The following is a 25,339-nucleotide window of genomic DNA, read 5'->3' on the forward strand; positions in this document are numbered from 1 at the left end:
TGCCTAGAGGTCCCATTTGACTCAAAACCCTCATAGAGCTCGGTGGTGGTGGTGGTAGTGTCACGGTTCAGACAGACAACCAGAGGACCACAATTGCGTCACACCAGAAAGTTTATTAAACTTAAGGGAAAAAGGGAAGTAGGGAGGAGTGAAGGCTCCAGGGTTACCGGGAATAACAGGGATACAGGGGTTCCGGCCCAATGTGCTGTGACTGTGTCCCCCCAGTGGCAGCGAGCTCGTCCCTATGACGCCGGTGGTGGGTGGTCCGGAAGTCCTGGGGGGGGAACACAGACACAACAGGGCGGATGAAATGAGGCAGAAGTACAGTTCAAGGGAAATCCAAATTAAGTAGTAGCAAGGCAGAAGGCTGGTCAGAGTTACGGGGATCGAAGAGTAGTCAGGAGTCGTTACGGCAGAAAGCAGGTCTGGTTTTCTGGGGCAGAAGAGAATCCAAGATTCAGGCAGGTCCGGGGTCACAAAACAAGAGTGAGCCAGAAGCGTGAGCAAACAGGTTCCGGGTGTGAGCTTTGCAGACGATCTGACAAAGGAGAGCTGAAAGACAGGGCTTTAAATACTGGGAGAGGTTAGTGGGTAATGCAGCGCAGCTGGCAGAGTAATTAGAGCAGAGCAGAGCAGGGACAGGTGGAGCTAGTTAGGCTGAGTAGAGAGAGTGGTGAGCAGAGTGGAAGATAATGGAAACCACTTAAGGTGGTAACCCGGTGGAGTGAGAGGGCTCATGACAGAACCCCCCCCCAAGGGACGGCCCCAGAAGTCCCAAGAGCAACACCACGCCGGGCGGGAGGAGGGGAGCCGGAGGAGGGCTAGAACTCCTCCGAACGGTCCGAGTGAACGTCCTCATCCTCGGAGGAAGCCGGAGGGTCGTGGTCGGGAGATGGGACAGGTCCCGAGACAGGGTCAGGCACAGGACAGGAAGCCGAGCGGGCAGGACGGTCAGGGACCCCTCTGGGGCGGCCCCTACAGAGTACAGGTTCAGAGACAGGGTCAGGGTCAGGCACAGGATGGGAAGCTGGGCGGGCAGGACGGTTAGGGACCCCTCTGGGGTGGCCCCTACGGATTGCAGGTTGATCAGGATGCCGTTGGTGGAAGGCGGTGATGAGAGTCCGATCCACAATCCGACTAGCCGGCACCCAGGTCCTTTCCTCAGGTCCATAGCCCTCCCAGTCAATGAGGTACTGGAGACCCCTACCCCTCCGCCTGGACGCAGGCAGACGGGACGTATAAACCAGACCACCATCGACGAGCGCGTGGAGGAGGAGAAGGCGCAGCAGGGACCAGCGGACTCTCATGAATGGGCTTAATCTTAGACACATGGAAAGTGGGGTGCACCCTCATGGAATTAGGCAGTTGGAGCCGGACAGCAGTTGGGCTAATCACTCTTATGATAGGGAATGGGCCAAGGAAACAGGTGCCAGCTTTGGCGACTCCACCCTGAGTGGCAGGTTCCTCGATGACAACCACACCCTTGACCAACATGGTAGGTGGGAGCAGGAATTCCTCCGAACGATTGGCCCCGTAGTGTAGCTGGCAACGGATCTGAGGAGGTGGCTCGGGCTTGTGACCATGTGCGGCGATATCGGCGGGCAAAAGCAAGTGCAGATGGGCAAGTAACCTCCCCTTCCTGACTGGCAAATAGAGGAGGCTGGTATCCATAAAACACATTGGAAGGGGACATACCGATGGCAGAGCAGGTCAGAGAATTGTGTGCGCACTCCACCCATGTCAATTGCTGCGACCAGGAGTGGGGGTTGCGTGAGGTCATGCATCGCAGTGCCTTCTCGAGCTCCTGATTTGCCCGCTCCGACTGCCCATTGGATTGGGGATGGAATCCTGAAATGACTGACTGTGGCTCCCAGCAGGTGACAGAACTCCTTCCAAAAGCGGAGGGAGAATTGTGGCCCACGGTCAGAAACTACATCCTTTGGCAGTCCGTGGATCCGAAGAGCGTGTTCCAGGACCACCTGGGCGGTCTCCTTGGCGGTTGGGAGCTTGGGGAGGGAACGGTGTGCCATCTTGCTGAATCGGTCAACTATGGTGAGAATGGCGGTCATGCCACTTGAAGGGGCAACCTGTGACAGTCAAGGGCGTGTGAGACCAGGGACGTCTGGGCACAGGCAGGGGCTGCAGCAATCCGGCTGGGGGCTGGCAGGGCGACTTGTGTTGGTTGCAGATGGGGCAGGCTTGGACGAATTCCATTACATCCCTTCTCAGAGAGGGCCACCAGAACCTCTGGGCGAGCAGGTTGTAAGGCGCGGGTGGAGCCAGGGTGAAAAGCTAGGCGGGAGTCATGTCCCCACTGAATGACCTGGGACCTCAGGTTTTGGGGGACAAAAAAGGCGGTCAGCTGGGCAAGCTGGGACCTGGCTGGTTACGGAGAGCTTCCAGCACCTGTTCCTCAACAGCCCAGGTCAGAGCTGCTACGATGAAGGGACTTGGCAGAATCGACACAGGATCCTTGGAGGGGGTGTCATCCTTCTGGAATTGACGGGAGAGGGCGTCTGGCTTGGTGTTGCGTGATCCAGGCCGGTGTGACAGAGTGAAATTAAACCTGGTGAAGAACAGGGCCCAGCGGGACTGCCTGGAGTTCAACCGCTTGGCCGCATGCGGATGTACCCAATTTCTTATGATCGGTCCAAACGAAATGGAATGGTGGACCCCTCCAGCCAGTGACGCCACTCCTCCAAGGCAAGCTTCACAGCCAGCAGCTCTCGGTTCCCTATGTCGTAATTGCACTCAGAGGGGGACAACCGACGTGAGAAAAAGGCACAGGGATGGAGCTTCCTATCCTCCGCAGCCCACTGAGAAATCACAGCACCAACTCCCACATCCGAGGCGTCCACCTCCACAATGAATTGCCGGTCCACATCAGGCATCTGGAGGATGGGAGCGGAGGTGAACCTTACCTTGAGGGTACTGAAGGCTTTGTCGGGCTGCTGGGGTCCAGGTGAAGGGGTTGCTTGGTGCTGGTTAGAGCAGTGAGAGGGGCAGCAATGGTACTGTAGTTCGGATAAACTTTCTATAGAAGTTAGCAAACCCCAGAAACTGTTGCAGCTTCTTTCTGTTCTCCGGAACTGGCCATGAAGTGACTGCTGATATTTTGGCAGGATCCATTTGGATACTTCCCTCTGCCACTATGTACCCCAGGAAGGCCACTGTCTTGACGTGAAACTCACATTTCTCTGCCTTGGCATAGAGGGAATTCTCCAGGAGACGATGAAGGACTTGCTGGACATGGGGGGTGTGTTCAGACAGGTTTCTGGAGTAGATTAAGATGTCATCCAGGTAAACGAATACAAACTTGTTTAACATGTCCCGCAGCACATTCATTCACTAGAGCCTGGAACACAGCAGGAGCATTGGTGAGGCCAAAAGGCATAACCAGATACTCGTGAGTGGCCTGTTGGTGTATTGAATGCGGTTTTCCATTCATCTCCCTCCCGGATCCGCACTAGGTGGTAAGCGTTTCCTGAGATCCAACTTGGTAAAAACAGTGGCTCCCTGGAGCAACTCAAAGGCAGAGGTGAGCAGAGGCAGGGTAACGGTTTTTCACTGTGATGTCGTTTGAGTCCCCTGTAGTCGATGCAGGGGCTAAGAAGAAGCCAGCACCAGCAGGAGATGAAGATGGGCCGGATTAATCCCTTGGACAGAGAGTCGTTGATGTAGTCCTCCATGGACTTTCTTTCAGGAGCAGACAACGAATAAAGACGGCCCTTTGGAGGGGCTGTTCCAGGGAGGAGGTCGATGGCACAGTCGTGCACGGTCGGGTGAGGGGCAGAGATGTGGCTCTTGCTTTGTTAAACAATTCTCTGAGACCATGGTAGCATTCTGGGACATTGGAGAGGTCAGGAGCCGGAGTTAGTGGGTACTGGCCGAGGGGGCGACAGCAAGCAGGCAGGTTCGGGTGGAAGTCCTCTCCCCACTCCCCTGATCACCCGGTCACCCAGTCGAGCTGAGGGTTGTGCCGGCGGAGCCATGGGTAACCCAGGATGAGGGGTTGGCCTGGAGAGGGAGCAGGTGAAACTGGATAGTTTCTTGATGGTTTCGGACAGACCCATCGAGACCGGGGCGTGACATGAGTGACCGATCCGAGTAAGTGTCCGGCCCAGTGCCGGGCAGGAATAGGAGGTGTCAAACGGTGGTTCTCCAGTCCCAGTTGGCGTGCCAGCTTGATGTCTATTATGTTGGCTTCGGCGCCAGAATCCACCAGAGCAGCCAGGGTGTGAGTTGAGTCAGAGGCGGGAGGTGAACTTGCAGCAGGGGTTTGCGGTCGGAGGACTGGATGGTCATTGAGCTCAACCGGACTCCCCTATGCCCGGTGAGCCGCTTTTAAAAGGGCAGGTTACCACACGATGTCCATCACCTCCACAATAGAGGCAGAGGTTTGAGGTGAAGCGCGGCTGGCTCTGCAGGAGTGAGAGGCTCGCCCAATCTCCATGGGCTCAGACTGGTCAAGCTCACTTGGGTGAGTGGCAGTAGATGACAGGAGCCCAGTCGGAGCTCTCCGAATGCCGGTAGTTGGTGGACCTTGGCGCCCCCTCTCACGACGACGGGTCTGTATCCTTCTGTCGATCCGGACAGTCAGTGCGATGGCTTCATCAAGAGTGGAAGGCAGTTCATGGGAGACCAACTCGTCCTTGATATAGTCGGCCAAGCTATGGAAGAACGCGTCCACCAACGATGGTGTGTTCCAAGAACTTCGTCTTGCCAGGGTTCGGAAGTCGATGGAATGGTCTGCGACTGTACGTCTGCCTTGCCGAATACTGAACAGTTCACAAGACGCCTCTGCGGTTGGTGAATCCAGGTCAAACACCTTCAGCATCTCCTCAGCAAACAGGTCGAAGGTTGCACATGCGGGGGTTTGACATTCGAACTCCGCTGTTCCCCAGAGTCGAGCTCGGCCCGTCAGGTGAGTGATGGCATACCCAACTTTAGCCCCTTCCGTGGTGAAGGTCCTTGGCTGCAAGGAGAACTGAAGTCGGCAGCTAGTCAGGAATGGCCGGACCTGGGTTGAATCGCCGTTGAACCGCTCGGGGTTTCCAATCTTGGGTTCCGGAGCAGCGGCTGCAATGACCGGGGCAGGTAACTCGGGGGCAGGGCTGGTGGGCTGGTGGGGTTCCGTCCAATGTGCTGTGACTGTGTCCCCCCCCAGTGGCAGCGATGCGTCCTATGACGCCGGTGGTGGGTGGTCCGGAAGTCCTGGGGGGACACAGACACAACAGGGCGGATGAAACGAGGCAGAAGTACAGTTCAAGGGAAATCCAAATTCGTAGTAGCAAGGCAGAAGGCTGGTCAGAGTTACCGGGATCGAAGAGTAGTCAGGAGTCGTTACGGCAGAAAGCAGGTCTGGTTTTCTGGGGCAGAAGAGAATCCAAGATTCAGGCAGGTCCGGGGTCACAAAACAAGAGTGAGCCAGAAGCGCGAGCAAACAGGTTCCGGGTGTGAGCTTTGCAGACGATCTGACAAAGGAGAGCTGAAAGACAGGGCTTTAAATACTGGGAGAGGTTAGTGGGTAATGCAGCGCAGCTGGCAGAGTAATTAGAGCAGAGCAGAGCAGGGACAGGTGGAGCTAGTTAGGCTGAGTAGAGAGAGTGGTGAGCAGAGTGGAAGATAATGGAAACCACTTAAGGTGGTAACCCGATGGAGTGAGAGGGCTCATGACAGGTAGTGATGTGGATGAAAGAGTAAAAGCGCCACTCTCCTCATGTAGGTCTGTGCAATAGACTGCAATATTATATGCAATACCCTTCTAGTCTGTTTTTTGGTAGTCTTACCAAACAAAAGCTGTGTTACTATGTCTAGTCATTGTAATCAGGCGAAGCAAGTGATATACTGTGATATAGATTTCCACTGGTGCAGTTTAAATATGCTCAACAGTCATATGTCATATCATTGACTCTATGAGTAGTAAGCCCTTTTAAAAACATTTACAAAAACATTGACAGTCACAATCTCTGGTAGCTTTTCAATTTCCTATGATGTACAGCTCTATGTGTGTGGTGCTGAGCTCCAAACCTGTCTTTGTAGGGAGGGAGAAGAACCAAAGCCTCAACCACCTCAGTAAGTAGACACCGTTATATATAATACCTCCATGGTAGACACAGCAGAGACTCCCAGTGACTCCCAGAATTCCCTGGGCTTGGGCGCTACTCGCTGTCACTCAGACACCAACTTCCTGTCACGGATGTGACACTCCCTCCCTCCCTGCTTTCTCGGTTGAAGAAAGAGGTCCTGTCCCATTCGGAACCCTGATGGTGCTAACCTAGTGGAAGCTAATTAGTTGCCTCATAGCAAACCTCTTCCTAAAGCAGATGGCTCCAGAAATACACTCCCCATTTTAGGCCCTGTATGTTCATCAGATCCTGATGGAGTTGGGTACCCCCAGATTTATTTCCCCACCAAAATTAGGAATGCATTAGAACGTTTGTAGGTGTTTGGGTTCCTTTTGCTACAGGACCACAAATGGCCCTGTGTGCTGTGTCCAGACCGGTGGCACCATCTAAACCTCCACCGTGCACACAATCCACTCCCTTTTTCATGCAGTGGAGGTGTACGACATGAAGGATCCTATGGAATTGATTTCTCTGTCTATCCAACAGAGAGGCAGAGGGAGTGCTGTATGGCTCACCCTGAATATTCATATACGTAGTTAATTTGTTGTCTCTCACTGGGGGAGATGACCCAGAACATATTGGAATCAGGAAACGCCTTTAGATCTTTTCTTCCCTGGTCTGTAAGTCATCATAAAAACAATGTGTCATGTCATCATTAGAATTATTCAATAATCATGTCATGTGTATTCATTTTAGAAATTGAATTGTCGTTACTTTGTGTGTTTTACATTGCCATGCTGTTATCCTCTCCTTTATCATTTTCATTCCATTATAGAGGGCCATTTTTGGACTTTGGAATTTAATATTTGTGAATCAACAAATTTCATAATGAAACACTTCATTATTCATAACGGCTCATGAATAAATAAAAACCCCTGTGGCTTATCCCAAGTCCAGATATAGCCCATGTTGTGAGTGTCATTTTATTTAATGCAGCACCAGTGTTATGTGTTACTGTGTGGTCCTTTGTTCTGTCACCCATCTGTGTTGTGCTGAGCTGTGTGTGACCCGTGTCTTTCTAGGGAGAAAGAAGAACCAAAGCCTCAGCCATCTCAGTAAGTAAACTTAGCAGAACCTGGGCTTTGACACTGCTCTCTGTCACTCAATACTGCTGTACCTCCTGCTTCACAGTAGAGCTTCCTTCCTCCCTTTGGCTCCTTTTTCTAAAATGTAGAGAGATACAGAGGCCTGATTCCATTGACGCCGTCACATGGGCAACAAGTAGAGTCGGGCAATGTGCAAAGAGTCTCCCACATTGGTGTGTTGGAGTGTTGGACTGACCTCCTTGATGGTCTTCATGGTATTAAATTAACAAAATGATTTTACCTGGCTGTTAGATTAGCTTCAGTTTACTTTTGCTCATTGCCCTACTTTGCATATTGTCCATTAATGAAATTAAGGCCCATAGCATACAAGTGTTCTGAGTTTTAGATCTTGGGAAATAATTGGGTGTTCTAGATCAGAATTTGCAGTTCCTTTGCCTTCTCCATTACTTTCTCTGCTTCACCCTCTGCTTTCTCCAATGGTGCCGTTATGTCTTGTATTTCTCTTGGCTTTTCTATCTTTCTATCCCTAATGATATATGGGGGATGCTGTAAATGTAATTGCAGTAGCCCTAACCCACCCTTCTTGAATTTCCCCTGGGGATCAATAAAGTATCTATCTATCTATCTATCTATCTATCTATCTATCTAGAACAGCTCAATCCTACAGTAATGCTCAGGCTTTCCTATCTGGTGGCATTTCTTCTCCCTCCCTTGTGGTACTAATTTTTGTAGTCCTAAATGGTTCCATCACTCTCCCTTCTCTGCACACTTCCTGTCCTTTGCAGCCTGTATGGTCTCATCACTAACAGACCCCCAGAGTGCTTTTTCCAACGCATACTAGCGATCTCCATGCCCTTTTACTACTTGCTGATGATCCTTCCTCCATCTTGGACTGTTCTATCTCAACACCGCCACAGTGCTGCTGTCTTTTTTCTTCATGGAGTGAATGAACTAAGAATAGAATGGAATTGCATATACTGTAGGTTGTGCTCATTGAGAGAGAGAGAAAGAATGGAGAAAGAGAGAGAGAGAGAGAGAGAGAGAGAGTAAGAAAGAGAAAGGGGTGGAAGAGGAGGATGAAGAAAAGGAGGAGAGCGTTTCTCCTGCGGTTTTGTTCGTGGCTTGACGTGGCTGTGCCTTGTTCGAACAGATGGAACCCCTTTAGTGGGATCACTGAGCTGGTAAATAACGTCCTGCAGCCGCAGCCCCAGTCGAAGTCTACCAGTGAGGAGGAACGCAAGTCGTAAGTATGGCGGAGAGGGGATGTGGTGGAGGCGCAGGGAACGTGCACCCTGGGCTGAAGCTGTCCATGGACACAGATCCCAGATCAGTTTCAGGACTTTGGTTTATGATGTGTAACAGCTTACCGCCAGTCAAACCTTATCTTAACATTAACAAGTATCAACCCTACTGTTACTACAAACTACAAAATGGCAAAACGATTCAATCTGGATGTAGGAAAGACTGCATTCAACTGACCTGGGATCAGTATACATGGCCAACCTCAGGCTCCAGCCTGAGAGTCAAACTCCTGACTCTTTTAGCGCTGTAGTCTACTGACCTAGTGACCTCAGATTCTTCCAAAAAAACAAGACTGTTTTGCCTTTTACTCACGATACTATGAATAGGTTTGCTTCCAAATTCTTATCACTTTGATTTTTTGTGATAGTGTATCTGCAGATACTGTACTGTTGGTGCTGTACAGCCATAGCAGTTGTGTGTAGTGTTAGACTGTCTATCTGCTTTGTCACTCTGGTCAGTGTGATAGACTGTGTTCTACAGATACCAGGTCCCCCTTGTGGTTGGTTTTGTGTACTGTAGGTGTCGAGGAAACCCATGTGTGAGTGAGTAGTGCATAGGTGTGTGTATGTAGGTTGTGGCTTGTCACAAAGACATTCTCGGAGTGTTAGAGAGTAGATAGAGAGTAGTAGTTGTTAATAAGAAAGTGTCTGATCTTGTGCTATATTGGATACGGCCTATATTGGATACATATCTACATGATAGTTTATTCAAAGTAACTTGATAAGTTTGATTTAGTATCACAAAACGCCTTTTATAGGTATGTTGTTTATCATTTGACTATCCTTTTAAGGAGCTTGTCTGCAATATGCCTTTTTTACCAGGTCAACCCCATCTCCAATTGATTTAGGTGTTGCGTAAGTATTTGCCCAAGTTCACATTTTGTTTGTGTTGTAGCCTACTCTTTCTAGCGATGAGTCTGAGGAATTAGTCTTAGAAGCACCGTAGTGTTCTAGAGATCCTGCTGTTCTTTAATGTGGACATCTGCAAGACCATACTCCAATGTATCTGGTGATGGACTTCAGGGACACAGGGAGAAGGGTCCTCTACACCAAAGCTGTGCAAATGTGCTCACCTCTTAAAAGGATGACATAGGATATTAATGCAGAAAAACATCAGACATTTCTGACAGGATCAACATTGATTTTCTGGACTGAACAACCTGCAAGTGATGTAAAACAGGGTCTGCCCCCCATATTTCATCCTTCCTGCATGGGTTTCAAAAACAATGAGAAATGCCCACTGGGATCAATGAGGTCCTGATGACCATGCAGTTCTTGGCAATAGCTATTGATTGAGAGGCCCTACCCACAACTACTATGTGCTGAAGATGTTAATAACAGATGTGTGCACTACCCACCAATCTTGTATGCTATATTAAAAGTGCTAACACATTGCGGCCGTGGGCCCTACTATTAACATTGTCTAAAGAACATATTAAAAAGAGGACTAATCTTTTAGACTCCTCCATTTGTAGGACTACTAATTGTGATATCATCCAGATAAGGGAAGTACCATCATCATCATCATTGTATCGCCATTTGTAGATGTTCTGGAGACATACCACTTAATAACATACGTATCCTCCTGGGTACAGAAATGTATGATGCTGCAATATCGAAATGAATTGAAGTGTTTCACACATGATAACTAAGACAGTGAGGATTGTCCTGTAGATCGCGTGCTTCTTTTGAGCTGATGAAAGATATCGTGAGGAAAAGAAAAACTGCTGTGATGTTCTATTTCTCTGGAGTGAGAATATGAACAGGTCACATCGCTGGCAGTCAGGTCTATTGTAGGATACAGTCCCCGAAAACAGTCAAACCAACTCTCTAAAATAACTAAAAAGGGATTCAGAGTTGTTTGAATATGCACAAAATGTAGACCTTCTTGTATTAATTCAGGAGACAAAATGTAGACCTTCTTGTAGACCAAATGTAGACAAAATGTAGACCTTCTTGTATTAATTCAGGAGACAAAATGTAGACCTTCTTGTAGACCAAATGTAGACAAAATGTAGACCTTATTGTAGACCAAATGTAGACAAAATGTAGACCTTCTTGTAGACAAAATGTAGACCTTCTTGTATTAATTCAGGAGACAAAATGTAGACCTTCTTGTAGACCAAATGTAGACAAAATGTAGACCTTCTTGTATTAATTCAGGAGACAAAATGTAGACCTTCTTGTATTAATTCAGGAGACAAAATGTAGACCTTCTTGTATTAATTCAGGAGACAAAATGTAGACCTTCTTGTAGACCAAATGTAGACAAAATGTAGACCTTCTTGTAGACCAAATGTAGACAAAATGTAGACCTTCTTGTATTAATTCAGGAGACAAAATGTAGACCTTCTTGTATTAATGAAAGAGACATCAGTAGGGTAGGACAGAGGCAATGCAAGTTTATTTCCATGTCTGAATGAATAACCACCAAAACATCACAACACAAGGTGCAGAACGAAAACACGATAGCTCTACGAAAGACAATAGTATTGATTCTTAAATAGGACCACTTTTTGGTGTGACTGCAATGCGGTAGAATGTGGAAAGTTAATTCATTTTCATTGACCAGTTTATACCAAGGGGGTCCCTCAATTAGCCCCATGTCACCTCTGCTAAACCCTCATGCTCGCTCCGTATCCCCCATAGGAAGTTGCACCAGCAGTTTGAGATGTACAAGGACCAGGTGAAGAAGATCGGGGAGGAGGCCAAATCCACGACGGAGCAGAAGAGTGACTCGCCCACCTGCGGCATCTGCCACAAAACCAAGTTCGCCGACGGCTGCGGCCACGTCTGTTCTTATTGCCAAACCAAGTTCTGCGCCCGCTGTGGAGGACGAGTGTCTCTGCGTTCCAACAAGGTACCCAGAACCCCAACTCCCCAATTCCCTTCTGCATGGCTGAGTCCCAGTGTCCACTGTTCAGAATCAGAGTCAGAGTAGGTTCACACATGCAAGGAATTTGGTTCCGACTGTTGGTGTTACTCTAGCAGTGCAGTTATGTAGACAGTAGACAGGGATGGACATACAGTAGATGTGTACATACAAATACATACTACACAATATCAAGAATATAAATATGCATTAATACATACATGCATGCACACTGACATAGATACACTTACAGTAGGCTATAAATACATCACACACAACATACACACAACATTCACTGCCAGAACCATTCCAATTCTTGTTTGCACTTATGCCTATGAAGGTATGCTTGGAATGATAATTCAATTCAAAATGTTAATATGCACTGTATATAAGACATTTTTTGAAATGACAAGCTATTGAGGTGTTTTATCAGTCAACTGAAAGATCAGCTGAAGGCATTAAAGAACCACAAGAGGGCGCTAGCATCCAGCTACTGTGAGCTGCAGCCCTACAGTGCAGCAGTGCCGGCAGCTTTTGAGGAAGGAAAGGGAAAGGAACACAGTGTATTCAGGAACTTGCCAGGCGTCTCTCAGCCAGGAAGTCAGGAAGTGCTTGCTAGGATGCTGGAGCAGCCGCCTAAAGACAAGTGGCCTCAATAGAATTAATCTATTACGTGTGTGTGCTGGTTATTAATGTGACTTATTAGAATTCTAGGTGGCTTGTTCAATGCTACACCTAAATTTATCTTGGACAGTCCTGCTGAATTATTCTTTTGCTTGGGATATTAGTTATATGATATGTAGTGTTGCATTAGTTCTCTCTGCCACTAGAGGCAGTATATATCAGGAAACGATTCATTATTGCAAAAGATGCCTTCCAAGTTAAAAGCAATATGTGTCACCACTAATGTCATGACTCTTTCCCCTTGTTTTGTCTCTATCTGAATGTCTTTTTGCTGCTGCTGTCTGTCTCTGTCTCCTGTGCTTATTCTGTCTGTCTTTTTCCATTTTACATGTTCTTTCTTCCTCTCTTCCTTTCCCTCTATTTCTCACTCTTTCTGCATCTATCCATTTCTCACACCCATCATCTCTGCTGCTGTCTTGCTTGCATGGACTTGCCACAGAAGGACAAAGTGGTTAGCAACCTCTTTTTCTACTCGTCTCCTATCTAGTAGTCTAGTCTAGTCTAGTCTTTTTTTATGATTTTAAGTTTGTTCTTTGTTAAAATAGAGCATCATCACCACCATCAGACTGAAACAGGATACCAGCTACACAGACTATGTCAGTGGTTAAACGTCAGCTGATGCGTCTTGATATGTGAACTCACTACGTTATTGCCTAAAGCGATGTGCTACGCCCCCGGAATCCGCTGTGTCAGGTGTCAATTCTGGAATGAGCTCATGTCTACTACAACCGCAAAGACACTCTAGACGATAGTGAACATTTCTAAAACCAAAAAAGAATGAATCAAAACAGAGATGAGACAATAGCAAATTCATAATCTGAGTAATGTACAGATATCCAGCCGCATTCGTGGTTTGTTTGTTTGTCTGTATGAATATGCAGATTAATGTGTAGGAGAACTTTACCTTTGGTCAATGGTTAATCAGTGACTAATCTGCAATTCAACCTCCATGAATAATTCAGAGGATGCATCACACACACAAACACATAGGACACATCTGTGAGATAAGGCAGGCGCTAGATTTTCTCATCCTCTCCAGATGTTCCAGATATCTTCAGTGCCTGCTGCCATGGGGGATTAAGTCCAAGTCCACTGGACCACAAGGGCAATGAGTTTGTTAATCAGGGACAGTGAAGGCACTTTTTACCTTTCATTTGACTGTCTACTGACTCATTAGTTGAGCCCCCCCCCTCCCCTCACCACCACCATCCTCCGCTTGGCCTGATGTAAAGGCCGTCCCAGGATGCACCTGGAGGCGAGGGAGGGTTGGTTGCCGTGGCGATGGGGAGGACGGGGGCCAATGTGTCTGGTTGCGGTCTGAATGGCCCGTGGTGTCTGCTGGGAGCTTGGATTGGGTTGCCCCAGCAGTGCCGGGTGACCAGATTCTTTTTCAGCACTCAGCGGGTGACGTCATGGAGCACTCACACGCATCGGTCCCTCTCTCTCTCTCTCTCTCTCTCATCTGCCTAGGTCATCACGCATTCTCTCTCTCACTCATTCTCTCTCTCTCACACACACACACACACACACACACACACACACACACACACACACACACACACACACACACACAGAGGTATATAGTTCTTGATCTTGATTATTGTGTTTCAGTACTTGAAACAACTATGCCAGATATTGAAAATGTAAGATCTAAAATGCAGATAAATATCAAACATTCAGTTTATCCACATGGTTGGGTAACAGCTGTCTTAATTCAGGTGCAATTTGGTGAAGACATGCTCCGAAATTACCTGTGCTATAAATAGATTTCCCCTCTCCGTAAGCCCTGTAGGGTACCAATTTTTTTTTTTGGCCTCGTCTGTGAAGGCTCTCGCTCTAGTCTCGTGTGCGTGTTTTTCTTTTTTTGCGCGTTGCTGCTGAACATTATGGTGCCACTGGGGACGATCTGCATTCGTAATGAAGCGGATTCAGCCTTCGCTGCTTGATCCTAGCAGCATCCATAAATAATGTAGACATAACTAGAAACGGAATTCTGCTGAATGCATTCTGCCGTTCGCCCTACTTATTTTATGATATTTTTTCTTCTTTGGCAGCGAGTACCGCATAAAAACGGACTTAGGATGTTCATCCTTTCACCTTCAGAGTTGAGTGGAGTTCCTTATACATTTAGATTATTCACTGACGCATAAAGTCTGTTTTGATATGTAGTTGGGCGGGGGCAACATGGACCTTTCTATAAAAGCGAACGAAACAACGATATTGTCTTTTCTGGACTAGAACTGTTCGTGGCGCTGAAAGTGGATTTTCTTTGCGCACAATCGCCTCACTGTCCCTGCGCGGGCAGGATGACTGAGCCAACGATAATGGGTAGGAAATCTATCTTTCACTATGTTTATACAATATTTAGGGTAATAACAATGTCACAATTACAATTTAGCCTACATCATGCTATATCTGTCTCCTTATGCCTGTTCTCGGCAAGTTTCACCATCTCGTTCTTGCGAAACACTTTAGTTCAGGTGAGCTTTCTGTAGGTAATCAAGAAATAGACCCACTGCATAGCTCAGAATATCGTGATTTTGAGTGAATGTCTGTCTTTACATTATTTTCTTCTCTAACCTTTGTGACATATATTCAGTACATTTCTGATGTGATTTTTACCTTAGTGAAACAGCCTATTATTTATAATCTAAAACATTTGATCAACCATGCGTAGAGTAATTAAACCTCACGTGTAAATAAATCGAAGCAACCTGCTGTTATATGTTGGGAAAATGTAGATTGCGCGTTTTTGAAATTAAATATAGCCTGCATTCTCTAATTAAGACAACGGCGATGACAAGATTATGCATCGCAACGGTTAATGCGTTTCCGTATGGGGGCGCGCCGTTATCTCCGGCTCCCGGCTCTCTCCCCCGTGGCAGGCCCACTTTGAATTCAGGGAGGCTGAAGTGAAAGCTCAGCACTGAATGTAATAGCTGAAGGCTGCGTTCCGTCTGAGCAGAGCCATTTTTTCCAGAGCCATCAAAATAAAAAAGGACAAAACGTAAAGCTGCAAACTGAGACGTATGATCTCGAAATTTTGGACCAAACTTTTAAGTGGGGGAAGAGGATTGAATATTGAATAGAAAACCGGTGCACATGGAATCGCTGAAAAGGATCGAAATTGGTAAAGACTTACAATAGCTTTATTTTTGGTATCATAGTGCTTGTGCTTTATTTCTGTTTCAAATAGAAACAGAAATCTGTGTGTATTTTGTGTGTATAGATGTTTGTGCTGGGAGAAAGAGAGAGCAATCTAATATATTAAGGAGTCCTCCTCAATAAATCACTCTTTTGTAGAAAATAGAGGACTCTAAATAGGTCATGCGGTATGTAAACATTTCTTGTCTGCTAAGATAGCAATAAAGAATTAATCACCACTAGTTTTTTGTAAAAAGCTCCCTCTCCCTTTCTCCCTCCACCTCTCCCCTCTTTCTCTTTTCTCTCTCTAGCTTTCTCTTTCCCTCTCTTCAGGCTGTCACTCATTCTTTCATACAATGGTGACTCAGCAACTCCTGCTCTCTCTCTCTCCTCTCTCTCTCTCTCCTTCTCTCTCTCCGGCAAGGCCGTGGTTAGTGGCCTGTATTGATTTTGCTGTGCTCCTCACTCTCCTGTGTGCTGTTGAGGCTAGGGGCTCATTGCAGGAAAGTGCTTTAGTGCAGCCAGCTTCGTGGGACTCTGAATGCTCTCAGAAAAACACCCACTTACAGCACACAAACCCATGCAAAGATGTACAAACCCATCCACCCCTCTGCACACACACACACACACACACACACACACACACACACACACACACACACACACACACACACACACACGAACATACACACACAAATACAGAAGAGGCACATTCATGTACACACAGGAGCAACACTTTAACATGTGTAAACATACTAAAAGACACACCCATTGAGCCCCCCAACATACACACGATCATACAGATGCACACACACAACAGTAGCTTTGCCTACAATAACATAAAATAAAACAGCAAAACACACATGTGAGACCATTATAAGGCAATGATTCCTGCCACCTTCTAGTTCAGAAACTTAAGCTGAGCAGTTATCTGCTCTGGTGCATTCCTAATGTGAGAAACAGGAGAATGAGGAGTGAAGGGAAATGTTTTGTATTCCTGGCACAGCAACGCCAAAACCTGAGATGTTTCACCTAGTTTGTCTGTCTTGTTTTTTCCCTCGTTTGCAGGTGATGTGGGTATGCAACCTGTGCCGAAAACAACAAGAAATCCTCACAAAGTCCGGAGCCTGGTTCTACAGCGGCCAACAGCAAGGGGGTGCTGAGGGGCACCGGTTAGGACCTCAGGTCCGACTGGGTCCTGGAGGTTACGGTCCGGACTCGCTTAGGAACGGCTCATCCATCGACAGGTGCGTCGCTGTTACTTCCTGGCGCTGGTGCAGCGTGTTCATGTCTCTCTTAGTAACCTACTCTGCTGCTGGACGTAGATGACACCCATGCTCTTTTTGGGGGGATCAGGACCTCATATGGGCTGACTTGTGTCCTAAGTGACTGGCTGTACTGGGTTGGATGGGAATATGCCATGTGCTGCATGCCTTGGTCTCACCTGGCATGATGATATTTGGGTGATGGGTGGCAGTTTTTTTTTCTGAGATTTGAAGTGAAAACTAGCATCTAGCAGGCTTGGGGATCGGGACAACAGCAGCAGCAGCAGCAGCAGCAGCAGTATCTCCTGGCCCACCACCACACTTCCACACCATCCTCCCCCACACACCCCACCTTACCCTGTATCTTATTATTAATCATTAGGGCTGTTTTGTGTCTGGGCCACTAATGAGGTGAGGGCTGTTCTGATGTCCGCAGGCAAAGGCCCAGACCGGGACTCTGGCTTTGCAAGGCTTTGCAAAGTGTATGTGTGTGTGTGTGTGTGTGTGTGTGTTCAGAGTTCAAAAGCAGAGTGCTAAAAGTGATGGTGGTGATGGTGATGATGATGATGGTGATGATGATGGTAGTGATGATGGTAGTGATGATGGTGATGATGATGATGAAGTGTGTGTATAGTGATGAGTAATGGGTGGGATGGGGGTTAGTGGTGCATAAACCAGTAGTCACTGTGGTGGTTTTACGCCAAGTCATGATGATATTGATATTGTTGATTATGATTGTGTTTATGATGACTGATGGTTGTTGGGAAGATTATGGTATTTTGGGGACTCTGGCACAGTCATGCGGATGTTGAAGATAGTGTAGGTGGTCATAGCTGACAGATGGCTGGTGGAATATGGTGAATAGTGATTATGATAGTGATTTTAGTAATGATAATCATGACATTGGATTGCAGTGAAATTGAAGATGCTAATTAAAGTAGTACCCATGAATGACTGTCAATAAAAATAGATTTAAGTGCCACAAGACTTCATATTGATGATTATAATGATGAAGAATTCTGCTGAATGTATGCTCTGTGAAATTTGAGGTCATGATGATGATGGTGCTGATGGTGGTGTTGGCGCTGATGAAGATGATCCTATTCTTGTGTGATTCTAAATTAGATAGACACTTTATCCAGACGTGTGGGCTGCTTATGATCTGTCTCACACTTTATACAGTAGTGCTGTATAAAGGAGAGGTGAGAGGATTTGATAGTTATGGTTTCTAACTTTGTACAAAGCAAATGGGCTCTCTCAGGAGCCTGTAATCAGGGCTATTAAGGCTGGATGAAGCAGACTGTTTTTGTGGTTGTTTATCGAGCATCACAATACCAGGAAAGGAAATGGTGGGATTGCCAAAGTGGTGGTGGGGAGTCATTTTATTATCTTTCATTTTTGCTGAATGTCAATGACACTAGAAATAGCACCCCTCTTTATGATCTGTGCTTGCCAAAGCACTGATGTGTATGAATTAGTCTGCTGTGTTTATTTTTAGGATAAAGTTAAAATACCATCAGTTCATTGAACTCTCGTTCCAGACTTTTCTTGCGGTGCATACTTAAGTAGGTAGCACAGAAAAAAAGAGAAAAAATAGCACTGTGTTTTTGGGTCTGCGGCAAGAGTTCAAACAAGACTACCAAATGCATAACCATTATCCTTTCGAGTGATGCCTCTTATTTGGGAGAGAGAAAAACTCTCTTTTTTGGATATTGATTTATTTATTGAAGGTAGACTCAGCCCCAAAGACATTATGTTCTTCACGGAGAGACGCTCAGAAGATGAAAAATGTTCATGTGCGTCGGCAGATTGAAGAGGCTACCATTTAGTGCTGTTTTTTTTTCTGCCTGCTTTAATGGCATGGCTTTGTTTACTGGGCTCAGGGGTGATTTTTCCCTTTAAAAGGAAAAGATGGAAGGAAGGCAAAAAAGAGAGAAAAGGGAGAGATGCGGAGAGCGAGAGTGAGAGGGAGAAATGGAGTGGTGAGGAAGTGTCTGAGTGTTTGTGTGTGTGTGTGTGTGTGTGAGAGAGAGAGAGAGAGAGAGAGAGAGAGAGATGGAGAGGGAGAGAGAGACTAAGAGAGGTGAAGTGTGTGTGTGAGAGAGACCAACATGCACAAAAATACAAAGTGTGAGGCAGTGCAAAAATGGTGGGAGGGGTGGAGAGAGAGAGAGAGAGAGAGAGAGAGAGAGACCCAGAAAATGAGAGAATAAGAGAGAAACAGACAGAGGAATTCACACACATGCACAGTGAGCATGAGAGAGGGACAGAGATAGAGACATGCATACAGACATACATCTACATGCAGACAGAGAGAGAGAGCGAGTTAGAAATTGAGAAAGTGAGAGATAGAGAGTTAGTGTAAGAGAGATAGAGAAAGAGCAGATAGAGAGAGAGATTGACATAGATACATGCAAAGTCCGTGCATAAGAGTGAAGGAGTCAGAGAGAGAGAGAGAGAGAGAGAGAGATGGACAGAGAGAGGGATAGGGGTGGGGAGAGCTGAGAGCTGAGCTTGCCACTTTAGCTGCAGCCCGTTGCTGCTGTAGCTTATTTGAACTTTCCTGATGGTGTCTTCCCTGAGGGCTCCCGTGGTTTTATAGTGCTCGTGGAAGAAAAGGAGTGAGAGAAGAAAAAACGAAACGGTAAAATGGGAGCGGGTAAAGCTTGTAGTCTACTGTACACCCTGCTGGGGTGAAAGAGTAATACATTAATTTGAAAAATATTTATGCCAGTATGCATGAAATTATGTCTTATTGTGTTGTGAAGATTAAGGTAGGCTTATTGGAGACCTACAATTTTGCTGAATTCTAACCACAAGGTAGGTCTAAAGTGAAGGATAAGCCATCTTAAGACAAATTATTATAATAACTAAGAACTTGTAGCTGGTGAAAATATTACCTGTTCTGAAAGTGCCTCCTAAACAAAGATATTCACTAAGGCAAACATAGTCATTAATACCTTGGAGAACCTGGAAGTGTCTTGAGAGATTGTATAAGATTGAATAAGTAGAGTGGCAATACAAATTTATTCTTAAAGTCATAGCTGATATGATAACTCATTATGTTTAAGATTGAACAAATTGAGAAATAATGATGATGGTGGTGGAAGTTAATTAAAATAAAATTAGGAGCATACTTGGTCTGGAGGTGATATTGATAGCTATTTTGAATGACGCCTTATTACAACTGATATGTACCCATTTTTGTTTAATCTTTTGTTGAATTGTGTCGTACTGTGCTTTTACCAAGTTGCTCAAAAAAGTTTTACGATGCGTAATGGAGCTGCTGGCTAGACTATAGGTATGTTGCGCTTGCTGTGTGATAAATGATATACGCGGTCCTCACATATTGTATTTCACCCCCAAATCGTCCCAGTTCGGTCTCCTCCCACCCATTGTTTACTGGTCCTGCTTCGCAACACCGGTGTGTTGACAGTGTATGTAGGCCTTCTACTAATGCAAATGCATGCAGGCAAAAGGGAATAGACCGCTCCACACATAGTTATTTTATGAAGAACATTTTATGCGTGACTAGAAGTGTGGTGAGTGTATCTATGCTGTGTTTTAGTACGTCTCTGACTGGCGGAGGAATAGGAGTTGTGCATGGAAGCAGTCTTCGGTGTAAGTGCCGAGGCGACCGGTAAATATGCGCCGCTACTTTACATTACATTACATTTGGCTGACGCTTTTTTAACCAAAGCGACTAACAACATGGTAAACAGTACGTTTTAGAACAATTCTCACAATTTTAGGACAGTTTAAAAAAAAAAAAAAAAAAAAAAAACACATTAGAGTACAGTAAGAATAAGTGCGTCGGTGAGTGCTGTATTTTAACAGTTACTTGTCAGTTTAACGGCTGGTGAGTGCTGGGATCAGTAAGACTTGTTGTAAAGTGTTGCTATGAGAGTAGATGTTCTCTAAAGAGCTGGGTCTTCAGGAGTTTTTGAAAGTGGAAAAGGATGTCCCTGCCCTTGTAGGAACTGGCAGTGTGTTCCAGCAACGAGGAACAACAGACGAGGAACTGCTCCTCTCTACCTCCCACGCCACGGGCAAACTGTCAGTCGGAAATTTGCTGGTCCTCCCGGGTCTCTTTCAAGTTTGGAGCATGAGGGAGACGTCTCCGACCAACCGTCGCTCCGTGAAGCACTTCCTCTGCCGAAATCGAAGAAAATATGGGACGTGATCGATGCATCAGCGCTGAATGTAGCCGGTGGATGTAGCGGTGTTCCGTAAGGGTGGTGGACTGTCGTTTCCTAAGAAAAGGACCATTACAGTGAGACGCACAGTGAGAGGGAGAGGGGCTTCGGGGAGAGCCAGAAAATGCAGTTCGAGACATTGCGACAGTTCTGTAGCTCTGTGTTATCTCATTTTAACGGAGCTTTCACACCCCCTCACAACATCCTGCAGCCCGAGCTGTTGGAGCAGGCGCTGAACATCGGGTGAGTGGCATCCGAAAAGGGACCTAGATGTAACTCTAGTCTTCCCTGCTAGCCATATGCCGTGACAGCTATCGTGCAACGGTGCGTTAAAAGTGTGGAGATCTGGATATTTGTTGCCTATCCTAAACATTTGACATCCTAACACTGCATATGCTGTTTAAGGCGTTTTAATTATAAGATCCTTATTACACCGAAAGAGGATGCATGACAAGGAGAGCTCCTTTACTGCATCCTAAAAGATAGTAAGCACGTCCCACCCGCATAGGTAGGAAACTAACCTCTTCCTCACCGTAACAGATTATGTAAGCAACCAACATTTTTGTGCTGGATCCTATGGTAAGCTACAGGGAAGATAAAAGGTGCATATATAGGAAATGCGTTTTCTCTTTAAGCTTTACTCCGTTTAGCCACTATTTCGAGACACAGTTGATGTATTTTTAAAGATCTTTACATCACCAGTACTGGGACATAGCCTACTTGGGCTATAGAAATGATAAGGGTACCACCCTGGCCCTTGTTGTAGCTATGACTGTGACATCCATATGCTCACTGTCTTTCAGAACATCTTCTTTCACAACAACTTCTACTACATAATTTGTGTCAGTAATAGTCTGTAGTATGTTCATTTATGACTCCGATGTTTGACTGGTTTTAATATGGTAAAAAAACAATTGTGTGTGTGTGTGTGTGTGTGTGTGTGTGTGCGCGTGAGCATGCTGTATATAAGTGTGTTTGAGGAGGGAAAATATGTGTGAGAGTGTTTGTGTGTTTGAGGGAGAGTGAGAGAGATGGATTAGGAAGCGGGAGGGGTCGAACAGTGGCCAAACAGCAAAAGTACAGGAGCACATTTCTCTAATGCCTACACTCAGTCATTTGCCAACTCAACAGAATTTGGAGGCCAGACTGCAACCGAATCCAGACCTGGACCTGAATGCTCCCTAAAGCAATTATCCAGGTGCCTTGGTTGGGGAGGGAGTGTGCGAGTGTGTGTGTGTGTGTGTGTGTGTGTGTGTGTGTGTGTGTGTGTATGTGTATGTGTCTGTGTGTGTGTGTGTGTGTGTGGGAAGGAGGGGTGTTCTTGATACAGTCTTGGTGCCTATTTAACTCTAACATATCTGCACTACAGTTCTATCTACAGTAACTGTGATATTCATGGAGATGTTTTAGCATTGTAGGATAATGGCCATGGCGTATGGTTAAAGAGGGAGGAACACTAGACCATCCACAAATCAATATGCCTCTGTCAAAACAGGAGATGGCACAGCATCGGAGCTGTCTAACGCCGTATGCTTTGGAGTGACAAATGAACTGTCTTGGGAGAGTTTGCTGTGTATTTGTGTGTGTGTGTGTGTGTGTATATGTGTGCGTTTGAGTGTGTGTGCTTGTGTGTGTGTGTGTGTGTTTTGCCAGTTCTTCTCATGTGTTTGTGCGCATGCATGTGTGTGTGTGTGTGTTTGTCACTTCTCGGCTGTCAGCACTTCAGTTTAGCGCGTCTTTCCCTCGGCTGGCCATGTAGAAACACTCCAGATGTTTCAGACCTACACAAATGCATTTGCTGTGCATCTTCCCCACCACCAAGCCCAAGCTTGCACCAACACAGCAGAAGCCTGGTGCTGGACTCTCCACCGCAGGCAGAAAAAAAAGCATAGTGGGGCCTGGTGTCTTTGCACAGTGCATACACACGGACTATGCATTTAATTTGATTTTGAGAGGAGGCAGAGCATCAGCAGCCACTGCTTATTCCCCCCTCAGAGAGTGAAAGCAGCAAAGCATGTCCCTTGACCTTCCCAGAAATTACTTTTTGTAGTTTGATAACTTGGGTCATTGAAGTGTAAATAATTCCAATTGGAATTTCTCTCCTCACTCAACCCTGCTTACCAGAGAGTATTTAAGGAACACTGTGAGATGCATATAGTATGCTTTCAAATAGTATACACTATATATACTATATACATATATTATATATATGTATAGTATGCTTGCAGTATGTGGGGAGTGTGGACCCTTTGTAGAAGTGTGTGTTCTTTAATGCTATTGTGCCTTTGGGTGCCAGCAAACACCATTTAATCATTAAGGGTTCAGTTTTGCAAAACTATCAGCTTTTGTCCCAAAACCATTAAAAGTAAGGTTAATTCAATATAATGATAGAGTAATTACTAATTGCTTTACCCCAAATATTTGTATAGATTAAAAAGTTAGAAGTAAATTATCCCAAATCTGAAGAATCATCACAGTAATGTCATTGTAGGGTTGTGTTCCACTTCTTGGCTAATGGGTTTGACTGTTATTACTTGTATATTGATTGCTGTCAATGGAGGGTCAAGGATTTTAGTCCTGAAGTATGGATTACTTAAAGGAGAGTTCCATGTCTGTCAATTTGTGATAATAAAGTGGTACTTACAGTCAGTCGGTTTTATGGCAGTTTCTGAGAATTGCACCAGAATTAGGTTTACTGGAAGAGTGGCAGCACTTGCTGGAGTGGTGTGGCAGTTTAGAGAGAGAAAATACACGCAAGTCAAGTTTTTGTGGAGTATTGTAAACACACATTGCCCAGTTGGATGATACATTAAGATATTCCTTGATTTATGTGATAGTTTTGTGTTGTGGAATGGTCAGTTGAGCACAATACTATTGGACAATGATACCGTGCCACTTTAAATAACAGGCCTTACCGGCCACTTGATCGTCTGGTCTCTTGGCCTTCCAGTGTTTGTTCAGAGCTAACTGAGATGCCTTTGGCATGGGCTAGTTTACCGGAACCTGACTCTTTTGGCACGACAAAGCAGTATGCTGTCTTTCCTTTTCTTCAACTTGCTTAAGCATATTTTGGTGCTGTAAACCTCTCTATCTCTGAAACCTAGGACATCTTTCCACAGCATTTGTGGTCTTTCTCGCTGTTGTGAATTTTCTCCAGACCAGGTGTCGGGCTAATTTGTTGTTCACTCTGCCATTTTGCGATGTGAGCTCATTTTCATGTTACCCGGGCCGGAGGGGGGGAAAGCAGGAGAGAGAGAGAAAGAAAGAAATGACAAAGTGAGAGAGAGAGAGAGAGAGAGAGAGAGAGAGAAAACTGAGTCAGTGAGTGAGAATCCACGCAAAACTGGCATTCTCCAGACGACATTCAGCGGTGTCTCTCTCAGGAAAAGCTTTTTTTCCAGGCAAAGAGTTCTATTCAGCTGTGAACCAGATGTCTCTGATAACGTTTTCAGTTTTTCTCTCTCTCACTGCAAAGGTGAAGGACGGATGAATGCAGCTTGATAATGCGTACTTCTACATGCAGTGCTCCTGACAAAAAATAGATACATTTAAATCACACATTTCTTAAAGTTGGTAGCATATTAATGCTGTGGTTTGGTCACTAAAAATCTCCAAAACAGATTCTGTTTTGTTAGCACTGATATTGGTTGAAAACACCAGTACTATCAAACTAAGGTATAAAGTAGGGCAGACCTTCTTCAGAGGATTTTTGTGGCCAATATCCACGCTTGGGTGTGTATTATGTTGGTTGGTCCACTGCTCATGTTATCCTATTTGGCAGATATATGTTACTTAGAAAGGTTGCTAAACAATTCCCTGAATGATTTAATATGTATTGCAATTTGTTTTTTAATGATTAGACAATAAATCACCTGTCCTCCATCGCCAATTCAAGAGAGAACACTGATCACTTTCCGCCAGCTGTGTATGCATTGGTTTGATAACTTTGCTGAGGTTTTGGGTTAATCTGCAATAATTTGTAGAAGTAAAAAATCTGTTAAAGCCTAACAGAATTGATCAGCTATTCACCTCAAGTACGAGGCTAATATTGTGATGCCGTTATGGATGCCTTTTTGAAAGTCTTGGCATCACTCCCTATTTCCTGCCCTTTTTCATGGCTGACACCTGATGGATGGAGATGTCCCAATTAATTACCTTCCAGAATCTTCCATCCTTCACTCACACTGATTTACATTCTACGTCCTTGATTTTTTTTTTTTGGGGTTGGGGGGCTGCCTTTTCTTTAGTGTTTATTCCACTCCAAAAGGCTCTTGCTTGAAAACAACCAGCCTCATGCCAAGTCCTTTTAATGAAAATCCAAAGCAAATCGATGCAAAGTCTGACGGACTGCTCTGCTCTTCTCTTGGTCTGGCCTGAGATGTAAATGGTGGTGCTTATGCTTAACTTGAAGCAGTCTGTTCTGTGCCCTCCTACAGCCAGAGAGAGAAAGGAATAGACAGTGCTCTCAATCTGAGAAGAAAACAATACATGTAGAACAATAAGGGTGTTCATTTGGGTAGTTGGGTAGTCTTTTTTTTTACATATTTGCATATTTGCAAAGGTTTGCTATTTGCTGAAGTTCTAATCTTGGTATTTTCAAATCTTCAAATGTTAAAATTGATTTGATTTCATCTGACAAATAGCATGGAATCTTAGCCCATTTCTCTGATGAAGATGATAATGATGACGGTGATGATGATGAT

General features: G+C 45.5%; 1 protein-coding gene across 1 annotated transcript in view; it reads left to right on the forward strand.

Moving 5' to 3' along the window:
- The window catches only part of rims2b (regulating synaptic membrane exocytosis 2b), a 121,966-nt gene that overhangs the window by 12,543 nt on the left and 84,084 nt on the right, over positions 1-25,339 (forward strand). Inside the window, exons 3-5 of the mRNA XM_048229192.1 lie at positions 11,125-11,335; positions 12,471-12,482; positions 16,244-16,422. Of these exons, the coding sequence (XP_048085149.1) occupies positions 11,125-11,335; positions 12,471-12,482; positions 16,244-16,422 (402 nt within the window). The remainder of the gene's footprint in view (positions 1-11,124; positions 11,336-12,470; positions 12,483-16,243; positions 16,423-25,339) is intronic.

The sequence above is a fragment of the Alosa alosa genome, chromosome 20, assembly GCF_017589495.1.
Source record: "Alosa alosa isolate M-15738 ecotype Scorff River chromosome 20, AALO_Geno_1.1, whole genome shotgun sequence".
NCBI lineage: Eukaryota > Metazoa > Chordata > Actinopteri > Clupeiformes > Clupeidae > Alosa > Alosa alosa.